The sequence below is a fragment of the Pelophylax lessonae genome (assembly GCF_965119305.1).
Source record: "Pelophylax lessonae genome assembly, chromosome: 4".
NCBI classification, from domain to species: Eukaryota; Metazoa; Chordata; class Amphibia; order Anura; family Ranidae; genus Pelophylax; species Pelophylax lessonae.
Genome location: NC_138771.1, coordinates 314174474 through 314189496, shown reverse-complemented (window position 1 = coordinate 314189496; position 15023 = coordinate 314174474). Strand labels below are relative to the sequence as shown.

The following is a 15023-nucleotide window of genomic DNA, read 5'->3' as shown; positions in this document are numbered from 1 at the left end:
TCCCATGTTGAATTAGGCATGCATGGCTGCACCCTTCCTCCTCTGGGTGCATGCCAAGGCACGGCCCTTAAGGCCCTTCAAAATTCTCAGCACCAAGCCCATGATGCTCTTAATCCGGCCCTGGTCCTCCTCCACCGCCGCTTCCACCTACACCGCCCATAGGTGTGCGCAGCCTATTGCATTAGGGTGTGCACCCCAAAGTTTAAATACACATGCATGTGTTTGCCTACATGTACATGGCCCCGATACATTACTCTCCCTGCTGGCAAAGAGAAATAGAGCAGAGCAGGTCCGAGGGAGATCTTTCCCATCTCACTGGCAAACAGAGTGATAATGCTATGTGCCCTAGGTGATTAGGGTGTGCCCAGGCACACCCGGCACACCCTGTGCGCACGCCTATGACAACGCCACATCCACCACCACCTCAACCTCCCTCCTACTCCATATGGGCCTCGTCCTTCAGAGATGAAGAACATTGTTTTATTTTTCTGTTTTTTTTTGTTGTTTTAAGTTATTTCCCTATCCACATTTGTTTGCAGAGCACTTGCCATGCTCTTAATTACGTTTTGCTGCCATTTGCAGAACTCTAGCCCTTTCCATTGGTGTTTTAGAGCCATTTTAGTGCCTGAAAGTTCGGGTCCCCATTGACTTCAATGGGGTTCGGTGTCCGGGAAAAGTTTGGCAAAAGTCCGGGACACGGACCCGGACTTTTTTTTTAAAGTTCGGCCGAACCCGTCGAACACTGACATCCAGGTGTCCGCTCAACTCTACTTACGAGCAAGTAACATGTACATGATGGCCAGCGCTTTGTTTTTTTGCCCTCTTGCCTGGCACTATCACATGATGTGCTGCAGCAGTGGCTGCAGTCATTTGCTCATTGGACTATTTCAATGGTGCTACATTAATCAGCTATAATAATAACAATACCAGCCAGCATGGTAAGGTTAACTTTTCAAAATTTGGTGTTTCTTTTTGAGTATACCAAAAAGTATTGAAGTTTACCTACTGCTTGATCCTTTTGAATATACATAACCGCAATACTGTTTATAAATATGCATTTATATAATGAAACAAAAATTAGTTACATTAATGTTGAAGCTTGAAGCAATATCATGAACTTCTACAAGAACAAATATTTATTTTGGGATTCTGAGGAAGGTGTAACAAAAACCCATGATGCCTAAAAAAAAAAAAAAAGTTAACCTCCTTGGCGGTATGATTGTTTCGGATTTTAGGTGCTGAAAGCGGTACCATTATTTTTCATGTTATTCTTAATGATGAGCAGCCCAAACCAACTATTTACATATGATTTTTTTTTTACTGTGCGTTCTTCTTTATAACATCTCGGTTATGATAAATTTTGAAACACAAAATCATAAATTATAATATAATAACTATAAATAAGTTGAAGTATGTATGTATGTGTATATGTGTATATATATATATGTGTGTGTATATATATATATATATATATATATATATATATATATATGTGTGTGTGTGTGTATGTATATATGTATATATATATTTATAAAATATATGTGTGTATATATATATATATATATATATATATTTATAAAGTACAGTAAAACTGCAGGAAAGGGAACTTGGGGGCAAACTAATGTCAATTTATTTTGTATTGTAATCAGTGTGTTTGTGTGTATAACTTTTTGAATTTGCCACCGGTTCCACCCCCCTGCGAGCATCACGTCGCAAGAGACGGAAGCCGGGGCTCACAAGCATCGGGCAGAAGATCCGGCTGCCGCACACCGCCGGGATACATCGCTGGATCCCATGGATAAGGTAAGTAACCCCTCTTTCAGGATCCAGCGATGCTTCTGGCGGTACCCCGAGTGTGGCTCGGGGTTACCGCTAATTGCACTGAAATTCAACCCCGAGCCACACTCGGGAATACCGCTAAGGAGGATAATATATTAAGATAAAAAAAATCATTGCTGCAGTGGCCATTGAAAAAAAAGACAATAGAAGCATACTTAAAAGAGAATTGCGGGATATAAAAAAAAACACAGTCATGCTCGCCTATATAGATGCAGCATCAGTCCAATGCTCCATCTGTCCCCTGCCACCTCTAAGACTGAGAAGTTCTCTGTTTTCAGTGAGCAGAAAGCTGGTGACTGTCAGTCACTGGTTCTCTGCTCTGCTCCACCAGTCCTGGGCTGTACAGGGGGTGAGAGTGGCTGTCTCAGGCTCTCAGTGGCATGCTGAGAGGCTGAGCCAGCTGCTGGTCAAGCTTTTGGCTGTATCCTGACATTAACTTGGGATCTCTTCAGAGTCTAGACTTGCTGAGTAATAGCCCACAGCGGGTTATACAAAACGAAGTGCACTCCTGTAACCCACAGGAGAAGTAGGGCTTAAAACGCTTTGGCCCTACTTCTTCTTTAAGCCAGCCATACATGGATCAAAATATGGCTGGTTCAGCAGGGATCGATGCAGACTACTTGTTTCCAGTACCAATCACTCTAATGTGATTGCTGCATTAGCGTTTACTTATGAATAAGCGCAATTAACTGTGGGAGCCAGCAGCCTCCCATTGCTTCCAAATAGGTCTTCCTCTTGCAGCTAATCGCATGCATATAATTGAGCACCCATAGAGTGGTTGCTTTATGCTTGATCTGGCCCTCTAGTAATCCTAGGGACCCTAGTAATATACTCCTGCTCCTTACAGAAGTTTATTTCTTAATGCTTGCTCTTTTCTGATTGGCTGGCGAATATTTCCCCTAATAAGGATACAGTATGTTCAGAAATAGGACTGTCTCTTAATTTCCAGTGCATAAAACTGATGTTTTAAGTTATTGGGAATATACAACCATGGATAAATTTGTTTGTATCACTACAACTTAATGAATCTTTTTCATTCCTCCTGAAAAGTGATGAAATTAAAAGCAATTGTTTCATGTATACCTTCATGCCATTGGCATTTCATAGAATAAAGCAAAGGAAGTGTGAAACGAGATACAGTATTTCTTCTTTTACAGTGATGTACTAAAATTACTTGGACATAATTATTGGTATCACTAGAAAACATAATTTGTATCGTAGTGATATTTCAAACTGTTTTCTGTAATTTGTATCATACGTGTCTGATCTTGTAATCAGTCAGTCTATTTAAATGAAGAATTAGTCATTTTGCTGTTTGGTATTAATGTGTGCACCACAGTGAACATGGACCAAAGAAAGCAAAGGAGGGAGTTGTCTGAATGCGAATTACCGACCAGCATGTCAGAGGTAAAAGATGTAAGACCATCTTCAAGCCGCTTGATGTTCCTGTGACTACAGTTGCAAAAATTAGGAAGTTTAAAGTCCATGGAATTGCAGCCAATCCCTCTGAATGTAGCCGCAAGAGGAAAATCGACCCCCGATTGAACAGAAGGATTGTGCAAATGGTAGACAAAGAGCCATGGAAAACTTCCAACCATATACAAGTTAAAATCAATGGTCAAGGTACATCATAGTCTGATTGCACCATCTGTGACTTTTTGAGCAACAGTGGGCACAAAGGAAGCAGACCCAGAAGGAACCCACAGTTAAAAGAAAAATATAGAAAAAAAAGCTAGACTGGCCACAATGCTGCTAGGAGAATGTCCTTTGGACAGATGAGAAACTGGAGGTTTTTGGCCAAGAACTTGTCAGCTCTGTGATCATAGACAAAACAAATAAAGCTTTGAAAGAAAAGAATACCACACCTACTGTGAAACATGGAGGATACTTGGTTATATTTTGGAGCTACTTTGCTGCATTTGGAACATAGGGATTTTAATCTGTGGACACAATGATATCCATAGACTATCAAGGAATTCTGTAGCAAACATACTGCCCAGTGTTAGAAAGCTCTGTCTTAGTCTAAAGACATGGGTGTGCTAACACCCACACACAGCTAAAAGCACCCAGAAATGACTAAGAACAAAACATTGGACTATTCTGATGTGGCCTTCTATAAATCATGATCTGAATTCTTTTGATCATATATGGAAAGGGCTGAAACATGGAGTCTGGAAAAGGCACCTCTCGAAATGAACACAGATGGTACAGGTTGCTCAAGAAGAGTGAGACAAACTACTTGTTGGCAGGTGCAGATGTTTAATTGAGAGCTGCAGAAATAACTTGTTTGCAGTGATTGCCACTAAAGGTTGTGCAACACATTACAGTGCCTTGAAAAAGTATTCATACTCCTTAAAATTGTCCACATTTTGTCATGTTACAACTAAAAACATGAATGTATTTTATTGGGATTTTATGTGTTAGACCAACACAAAATGGCATATAGTTGTGAAGTGGAAGGAAAATAACTGGTTTTCAAAATGTTTTATAAATATCTGAACAGTGGGGCATGCATTTGTATTCAGCCCCCTCTACTCTGATACCCCTAACTAAAATCTAGTGCATCCAAATGCCTTCAAAAGTCCCCTTATTAGTACACAGAGTCCACCTTTTGTGTAATTTAATCTCAGTATAAATACAGCTATTCTGTGAAGCCCTCAGAGGTTTGTTAGACAACCTTAGTGAACAAACAGTTTCCTGAAGGCCATGGAACACACCAGACAGGTCAGGGATAAAGTTGTGGAGAAGTTTAAAGCTGGGTTAGGTTATAAAAAAATATCCCGGGCTTTGAACATCTTACGGAGCACTGTTCAATCCATCATCCTAAAATGGAAAGAGTATGACAGAACTGCAAACCTACCAAGGCATGGCCGTCCACCTAAACTGACAGGCCGGGTAAGTAGAGAATTAATCAGAGAAGCAGCCAAGAGGCCCATGATAGCCAAGTGGAGCTACAGAAATCCACAGCTCAGGTGGGAGACTGTCCACAGGACAAATATTAGTTGTGCACTCCACAAATCTGGCCTTTATGGAACAGTGGCTTGAAGAAAGCCATTGTTGCAAGAAAGCCATAAGAAGTCCCATTTGCTGCTTGCGAGAAGCCAGGTGGGGGACACAACAAACACGTGGAAGAAGGTGCACATTATCCTGAACATACCATCCCCACTGTGAAACTTTGTGGTAGCGAAATCATGTTGTGGGGATGCTTTTCTTCAGCAGGGACAGGGAAGCTGGTCAGAGTACATGGATGGAGCCAAATACAGGGCAATCTTAAAATAAAAAATGTTAGTCTACAAAAGTCTTGAGACTGGGGCAGAGGTTCACCTTCCAGCAGGACAACAACCCTAAACATACAGCCAGAGCTACAATGGAATGGTTTAGATCAAAGCATATTCATGTATCAGAATTGTCCAGTCAAAGCCCAGACCTAAATCCAATGAGAATCTGTGGCAAGACTTTAAAATTGCTTTTCAGACGCTCTCCATTCAATCTGACAGAGCTTGAGTTATTTTGCAAAGAAGAATTGGCAAAAAATGTCACTCTCTAGATGTGCAAAATTGGGAGAGGCATCCCCAAAAAGACTTGCAGCTGTAATTGCAGTGAAAGGTGGTTCTACAAAGTATTGTCTCAAGGTGGATGATTACAAATGCATGCCACACTTTTCACATATTTATTTATAAAAAATGTTGAAAACCATGTATCATTTTCCTTCCACTTCACAATTATGTGCCACTTTGTGTTGGTCTATCACAAAAATCCCAATATAAAACATTTACGTTTTTGATTGTAACATAACAAAATGTGGAAAATTTCAAGGGGGTATGAATATATTTTCAAGGCCCCCCGCTTATTATTTTTATTATATATGTTATTTTCCATTCCATTTTCAGTTGGCCTATTATTTAAAATAGTCTGTTGAATAAAGTTTTATTTTTATTAAATGTTGAATGGATGCCATTTACTTTTGTCAGGATAAAGTTAGTTCAGATTATAAATAGTTGGTTCTTTTTTTTCGTGAAAGTATACCAACAAATTTATCTATGGCTGTATACACATGCTGTCAGTTTGACCTAAGTGGGCTACAGTGCTTCTTTTAAGGCCTTCAGACATTATGTAGTAAGGGTCCCCTTTTTTCTGATGGAAGCCATAGAATACTCGTCCAAGAATTATTCTCCAGCATTTACACAATGATTTTCACACAAGTTTAACGTGTTACTAAACCCATTCACTATATCTGGTCTCCCACAGTACTCAGCACATGGAAATGCAATAGTTTTAGTAAATATAAACTGCTAAATACCCTTTCACTTCAGCAGATAGAGCAATCTAGTGACTTCTATCAGTGTCTGGTGAAAGCTTGTAGGAGGAGTTTTCATAATGCTCTCACTGTCCTATAAGATTACGGGACCCCTGACCCTCTGTCTGGCCATGTGCTTATCACATGGACTCTCCCAAGAAAAAAAGAAGCAATACACACCAAACTGAGCATGTGGAGCCTGTCTCCTACCCTCTGTTCTATCTAAAGTTGGGGACACTAGAAGAAGGTGAAGATCTGTGCATACAGGATCAAACCCGCTTTTTATACACAATGCAGAGGATTAACCCCTTAGGTTCCACAGTGAATATAACCAGCATGCTTTACTGCATATACAGACTGATTTTACGGTTGTGGGTTTAGTAACACTTTAAGAAATATATATTTTTAATGCATTAAGTCAGTACTCACTGTTTGACACAAGTTTATAATCGGCAACTTATTTTCCAGTTTGACCTGTTCAGAATAGGTCATGGTAAAAACAGACGTAATTGCTGTCATAGTCTATTATTACCCTTTGTGCTGTCCAGTTGGATCAGAAGAGTAACAAAAGCTTTAGTGGTGAGGCCTCCTTTATAGCTAGTGGCAGTGGAGAATGATGTGTTTGGTGTAAGACATTTAAAAAAGCTAATTGCTATTTCAGGGTCATCAAGAGATTTACTCCCTTAAAACATTACTTAGAGTTGTCCTTTAATATTCTTTAGGCCTTGATCTCTACATTACAGAAATTTGTTTTGTGTGGAGCACATCAAGGTTGGAGCATTTAAGATACAAATCCCATAACTCTTCTAGATAACAGTTTTTCAATTCAAAACACAGGTGTCCCTAATTCACCCAGCATGACAAGCCTCATATGTGCTCACTTTTCGTGCTGTGTTCTGTTAATATATTGTTATGGCAGCCTCAAGGATTTTAATATACTTTTCTTCCTGCTGCTGACAGAGATACAGATAATATACACACAGATACACGTGGTTCACGCTGCTTGTCAGTATAATTTGCCTCAATGTATATATTGTGACAAATCACTGACATTCTCAGTACAGCATTACAAAATTTAGATTCCATGGATTTTTCTTTTTTGCTGTTAGGAAGTTCTGCTTTAATATCTCTATGTGGTCTACCTGCAAAATATGTCTAGTTCTTTTGTAATTCCAACACTTCAACTTTGCTATGTATATCCAGGAATAGGGCTTTCCACCCGGCGGGCTCCGTTCTGCTCAGCGGGGATCGATCCGCCGATCCCCACTAAGCAGGTGGATGACAGCTCTGTCTCTGCTTACTTTACAGAGACAGAGCTGTTGGATACCCCCCCCCCCCCTCTCCTCTATGGGAGATCGGATGAAAACGGACCGCCTGTCTGTTTTCATCCTACCCGATCCTCCAGACGGATGAAAAATAGGGTTTCAATCCTTCTGGATTTCACGGACCACATCGAATTGGATAGCAGCTGGTGTCAGCGGCGATGTCACCGCTGACATCCGCTGCTCCATAGAGGTGCATGGAGCATCTGATCAGGTCCGCCTGAAAAAACTGACAGCCCGTGTGAAAGGGGCCTTATTTAGAACCTACGGTTTCCCATGTTACTTTCTCACCAGCGCAAGCACCTGAAACATGTTAGGATAGCAGCTACATGAAAAGCAGTAGAGCCTGAATAGATCCTGATTATCTCCCTGTACTTGGCCCTCCTTCTCCTAGCCATTGTACTATTAGTAATTAAAAATCTTAAGATTTTTTTTTTTTTTTTTTAGCTGAAGTTTATGTATTTTTTGTAATGAGGGCCATGATCGATTTTAAATGCAGATTAAAAATCCTGAAGGATCTTTCTATATTCTCAGTCATACATCTACATCAAAGCTCCTTTGTACTCAGGTGGGAGCATTTTTCCTGTATTTGCTGGTTACTTAGGCTGAAAAACACCAGGATGGTAGTGCAGGTAATGCTTTATACAAACAATGGATCTTCTTTCCGATACTTCCCTGATTTCTGTTCTAATCTAATTTTGCCATGAAAGGACAAAAGTTTATGAACTGTGGCTTATGAATTGCCTTTCAAGTAATATTTAACCATGAGTTAACTCTTGCCAGTTTATTATTAATACATGTTTCTAATAATAGCATTACAATTTATGGACTTGATGGTGATAGATATATGATAACGCATTCGAATTAACAAGTCCAACTTTTTCAAAAGGGATTTTATAGTGCTCTTTCTTACAAGTAAACATTCGAATCAAAACTCTCATTAAAGTAAAACTAACGTGCCCTAAAATGTTTCTAATAGTTCATAAAATGTATGTCTGAAAAAAATAAAAATTCAGTACATCTTTGCAATATATGCACTTTTGTCAGTGTTTTATTGCTTTAAAAACATTTCAAATACCAAAAAATACACATTGCTTCTTCCGGAAATGTAGTGATCTTGTAACTTCCTATGCACTTTGTCTCAGTTGAGCTAAAGTTCCAAGCAGTTTTATTAGCCCTGCCCATTTTTCTATGTGGAAATATGCATGTATTGCAATTGTTAGCAATTAGAAATGATATCAATTATAGATGTGTTGCAATTTTTTATTTTTTTGCCCAGACATACACTTTCGGTGCTGCACTTTGCAATGCACTAAATCCCTGTGTGACTTTAAAGCCCCTTTGGATTCAAGGTCCAGGCTGTACGTGGGGCCTCATGATCTGATCAAGTCTAGAATAAACACTGCCTCTTTCTGGCACGAAGTACCCCCCACATAATTCAGCTGTCAAATGCCAGAGACCCCTCCACCCACACAATGTCTGGCAATTGAATGACATCAGGGCCAGGAGTGAAAGATCTAGTCTGAGTTTAGGATCCACAGGGATCGACTTGAAGACTAAAACATGGAACTTACAGGCACCATGTCGCACACAATCAGTTTATTGTCTTATGTGGGGTGTGTGGACTCATATTTTCCAATCTCTCTTCCTGGGTAGGCTTGAAAAATGCTATCTGTGTAAATCACTTGTTCCAATAAAAGATTATCAAACACATGTGGACAAATGTTTGCAATCTGCTGCACCGGAGACCCAGGGAACCCAGAGGCTAAAGGGCTCTAAGGTAAGTGTGCGTTCATCAGTGATTAGTAACTTTAAACATGAAAATTGCATTTTGGATGAATTAAAGTGATTTATTTTGATGAGTTTAGCCCAAGTGGATCCAACAGTTTAGCAGCTGGTTAAATGCTTCCAAATATCTTAGATGCTAAATTTGGATAAACAAATTACATTTCTGTTCCCCAAATTTAACTAATAGACCTGCAGTAATTTGTGAGAGACTTTGCCTTTTCTTTACTATAACACCACCTATCACACTACAGTCAAGGGGATTAAATTTGACAGACATCACACTGCCACCACATTAGCATAATGATGTGGAGAATTTGCAGCAACAGTGAGCTTTATGCCTGAAACCAATATGGTTTTGGTGTAATTTAATTTGATTTAAGCACCATGTCTACACATTTGTCAGGTTATATGAACGCTATCTGTTTTTGACAGCTATGTCCCGCACTTCTCTGGCAGGAAACAGCAGAACGAGAAGGCAGACTCCTGAGCATGCTGGAGCAGTCAGAGTCCATCTCAGCAGGTATACCATGGAATGGGAGAGGTGGTGCATGGCGATTTGTAATGAAAGTATGATTGTTGGTTCTACAAAAATGGTTGGTTGGAAAATGCAGATAGTCTGTTAATGTTCTTTTTCTGTGCAAAAAAATTACATTTACATACATATGATGGGGTTCTTTTGAATAATGCATACACCATAACACATGCTATATAATGTTTACATTCATGCGGTTACATAGTTTAAGTAAATTCAATTTTCTTACTAAAATGTAGTGGTAGAGTAGTAAAGCTTAGACAAAATACATAGGTAAGGGACTTTTAAAGGTGTAAACACAAAAATAATATACTACATCATTTTTTTTTAAATGTTGGCAAATTTTATTGAAATATATTTTAAAAAACGATATTCAATATAGTAAAATGTGGTCCGGAGATGTAGTGCAGCGGTTTGTGCTCGACATGTTTCACCAACAGAATGGCCTCCTCAGGAGAATTTGAAAACTATTGTACAAAATGTTTATTGTAAACAGAAGATACATATTTAGACATAATACCATATGGGGCAGAGCGGCCAAATTAACACTATTCAAGCATGATTGTTTCATAAACATTCAAATCATAATTAATCATTTGAAAGACCGCTCTTACCCTAGAAACCCTGCCTGGTAAATTTGTGCTATCATGAAGGTCATACAGCTAACGTTCTAGGAGGACCATGTGCCCATAGTAGAGATCTAAAAATAATATCAAGACTAAGTAGCCTTCAAGGCATCATGGGAGAAGGGAATCTTCCCATTTTATAAATCACCAAACAGTACATAAAGTATTCACACGCTGAGTCACGCTGAGAAATCTAAAGTACCTTCAAAACAGGGTTCTGTGGCTCGGTTCCAGCTATAAAGATTTATACCAGCAGAGGGAACCTAAGAGGTCCCTTTATACGGGAGCTTTCCATCAAAATATCAAGTAATCTGACAAATAGACAAAAAGGGACAAAAAGAAAAGTTTTTTTTCCTTCTTCCCAGTGTGATATACAATCATTAATCAAAAACGTGTTTAACTGACTCGGATACAAGAATTCTTACCTCCAACTTGCTGAATAAACAAAGTAAATGGAACAGGAAGATTCTTTGAGAGATTCAACTCACAGCACCACTGTATGAAAAACCCGCTGAAAGCAAGCCACTAGACTAAAAGACTAGCATGGAAATCCCTCATATACCTGGCCTGAGGAGAAACAAACAGTACCCCAAGATCAGCAATATCAGCCAGATCACATACTGTTTAGGAATGAGCTTGCTTTTATAAAATATATACGGTTACCTATTTGGTGGACCGCCACCATATAGGGCTATTTATAGCCGTCCCATCTCGCGTTGGGCGGACCCGCATGCGAGATGCGGACACCACACTGGTGCTACTCGTGCATGCGCGAGCGCATGGCAGAGTAAAGTCACGCTCACAGGCGGTGTTCCGTCGGCCATATTGGATAATCCATAGAACAACTGGATTAATGCCCACACAATAAATGTAATCTATACCATATTACAGCCACAAGGTCAAAATGGCAACCAGCAATACTTTTAAAATAGGCACACACTATTCTATCCAAAATTAGGTTGGGGATACTAACACACATATTGGCACCGCCTAAAGGGGCAGCCATGGTGCATCTCACCATATATGTGCACCAAGGTCAGTGCTCTAGGTGTCCGTATGACCACCCATTCAGGACGGCAACAATATGACATCAAAAATAATTGCACATATAGGAGCAGTCAATCAAAGGACCCTTACAGTAAATCATCATATTGCAAGCTTACATCACATAATCACCACATTTAAAGGTATAGAGTAACAAAATTGTTGCCCTAATAATGGTGTACCATTTTTAATGGGGCACCAGCAGTATTTAGAAAAAATTTCCATTGGCCAGAACGTGAAGAACAATATTTACAAAAATTCAGAATGTTTAATTGCCAACAGTTTTTAAAAATCCATCTTGTTTCCCATTGAAGCAGTAATATTGTCCACATCACCCCCCCCCCTCTCATGTTTTGGAATGTATTCCAAAATATAAAATGTCATTTTGGATACATTGAAACTCTGATATAGACCCATATGACAACCAATAGCAGTTTCCATCTTTTTTTGGACACTAGAGACATGATTGCGAATACGATGGTAAAAGAGTCTTTTTGTCTTCCCTATATAGATCATGCCACAGTCACATTGCATGTAATACACCACCTCCACAGAATACCAATTGGCCACAAATCTGGGTTTGCACACTTGGCCATTAGAAGTGGAAGGAAAATGATAAATGGTTTTCAAAATGTTTTACAAATAAATATTGAAAAGTGTGGCATGCATTTAGATTCAGCCCGCTATACTCTGATACCCCTAACTAAATAAAGTGAAACCAGTTGCCTTCAGAAGTCACCTAATTAGTAAATAGAATCCACCTGTGTGTAATTGTATCTTAGTATAAATACAGCTGTTCTGTGAGCCCTTAGAGCAGGGGTCTTCAAACTATGGCCCTCCAGTTGTTCAGGAATTACAATTCCCATCATGCCAAGTCATGTCTGTCAATGTCAGAGTTTAGCAATGCCTCATGGGACATGTAGTCCAGCAACAGCTGGAGGGCCATAGTTTGAGGATCCCTGCCTTAGAGGTTTGTTAGAGAACCTTAGTGAACAAGCCGCATCATGAAGGCCAAGGAACACATCAGACAGGTCAGGGATAAAGTTGTGGAGAAGTTTAAATCAGGGTTAGGATATAAAAAAAAAGTATTTCAAGCTTTGAGGAGCACAGTTTAATCCATCACCCGAAAATGGAAAGAGTGGCACAACTGTAAATCTACCAAGACATGGCCGTCCACCTAAACTGACAGGCCGGGCAAGGAGAGCATTAATCAGAGAAACAGCCAAGAGGCCCATGGTAACTCTGAAGGAGCTGCAGAGATCCACAGCTCAGGTGGGAGAATCTGTCCTCAGGACAACTATTAGTCGTGCACTAAGAAAGGCAAAAAAGGCATTGTTAAAAAAAAAACAATAATAAGTCCAGTTTGAAGTTTGCCATGTGGGGATACAGCAAATATGTGAAAGAAGGTGCTCTGGTCAGATGAGACCAAAATTTTACTTTTTGGCCTAAAAGCAACACGCTATGTGTGGCGGAAAACGAACATTGCAAATCACCCTGAACACACCATCACCACCGTGAAACATGGTGGTGGCCGCATCATGTTGTGGGAATGCTTTTCTTCAGAGTTGATGGGAAGATAGTTGGAGCCAAGTACAGGGCAATCTTAGAAGAATACCTGTTAGAGTCTGCACAAGACTTGAGACTGGGGCGGAGGTTCACCTTCCAGCAGGACAAGGACCCTAAACGTACAGCCAGAGCTACAATGGAATGGTTTACATCAAAGCATATTCATGTTTTAGAATGGCCCAGTCAAAGTCCAGACCTAAATCCAATTAAGAATCTGTGACAAGACTTGAAAATTGCTATTCATAGATGTTCTCTATCCAATCTGACAGAGCTTGAGCTATTTTGCAAAGAAGAATGGGCAAACATTTCACTCTCTAGATGTGCAAAACTGGTAAAGACATCCCCGAAAAGACTTGCAGCTGTAATTGCAGCAAAAGGTGGTTATACAAAGTATTGACTCAGGGGGACTGAATACAAATGCACGCTACATTTTTCACATATTTTTTTATAAAAAAAATGTTAAAAACCATTTATAATTTTCCTTCCACGTCACAATTATGTGCCATTTTGTGTTGGTCTATCAAAAAATTCAATTAAAAAACATTTACTAGAGAATAGAAGGATCCGCGCTTGTGGACGGTGGGCAGAGGCTGCAGCCTACCTCAAAATATGGCCAAAAAGGCTATATCAGAATATGTGGGCAAGGTGAGGTAAAGTGGCGCTGCCTAATTATAGGTGATCTCAATAAGTATGGTTGGTTTAAAGTGCAGGGGTACAAATTAATAAAGTACCAGTGTAAAGATAATATCAAAATGTATATATAAATTGGTGAGGGTGTCTCTAAAGTGGTTTAGTGCAAAGTGCATAAATATTGTGTGTGCTGATCTCAAAAAAATATATAAATATAAAAATAAAAAAATATAAATATAAAAACACACTTAATATAACATAAGCTAAAATATGGATAAAGTGCATTCACATTTATAAATAAACACAATCTTAAATAGTGCTCATGCAGTGGATAATCCAAAAACAAATCAACAGTCTAAGTTGCTGGGTGAGTCCGTGATTGAAAAAAACCAATATGGAATAATTGATAGCCGATGGTTATTCAGGTGAAAATAAGGTGCTTGCAGTGCTTTTAGGGGTGATGTGGGTGATGGGCAAAAACACACAGGTGCACCCCACCAATTGCTCCCGCACTCACCGGAGGTATGTACCCCTGCAGGGGTAACAAGCCTTATTGCAGCGTGGTCTTTATGCGACTCCTATGGAAGGAGGGAGGGGATACCCCCTTTTTAATACCAGGTGATAGGATCTTCTCTTTGGTGTATACAATGGTGATATATAAGAAAGAAGTGCCGATATAGTGATGTACCGTTATGTAAAATAGCTTTATTATAAAATGTATAAGGTACTCACATAAATAGCAATAATAACGGGCATCCTAGCAGTAGGGGCCGCGAATCCCTCGTTGGCGGCCACTTCCGGGACACTGTGCGGGTCAGCGACCGGATCTGCGTTGCAGTGGGGCGGAAATGACGTAATCGCGCACGACGATATAAATATATATTTATATATTTTTTTGAGATCAGCACACACAATATTTATGCACTTTGCACTAAACCACTTTAGAGACACCCTCACCAATTTATATATAAATTTTGATATTATCTTTACACTGGTACTTTATTAATTTGTACCCCTGCACTTTAAACCAACCATACTTATTGAGATCACCTATAATTAGGCAGCGCCACTTTACCTCACCTTGCCCACATTAAAAGCATTTACGTTTTTGATTGTAACATAACAAAATTTGGAAAATTTCAAGGGGTTTGAATACTTTTTCAAGGCCCTCTATGTACAAACAATCATAAGCTAGTACAATGTGATTAAAATATTTAGAAAATATCCTTGCACAAGCATCTTTTCAAATATACAATGATACCTCAGTTCACAAACTTAATTTGTGAACTGACTCTGGTCGCGAACCGAATTGGTTGTGAACCGAGGCACATTTTCCCATAGGGTTCAATGTAAATCCGGTTAATCCATTCTGACCTTTT

General features: G+C 39.4%; 2 protein-coding genes across 2 annotated transcripts in view; both read left to right on the top strand.

Moving 5' to 3' along the window:
- HK3 (hexokinase 3) overlaps positions 1-15023 on the top strand; it is a 474982-nt gene that overhangs the window by 33132 nt on the left and 426827 nt on the right. The window lies entirely within an intron of this gene.
- Positions 1-15023, top strand: part of UIMC1 (ubiquitin interaction motif containing 1) — a 212504-nt gene that overhangs the window by 179413 nt on the left and 18068 nt on the right. The window contains exons 11-12 of the mRNA XM_082256084.1: positions 9115-9238; positions 9679-9766. Of these exons, the coding sequence (XP_082112210.1) occupies positions 9115-9238; positions 9679-9766 (212 nt within the window). The remainder of the gene's footprint in view (positions 1-9114; positions 9239-9678; positions 9767-15023) is intronic.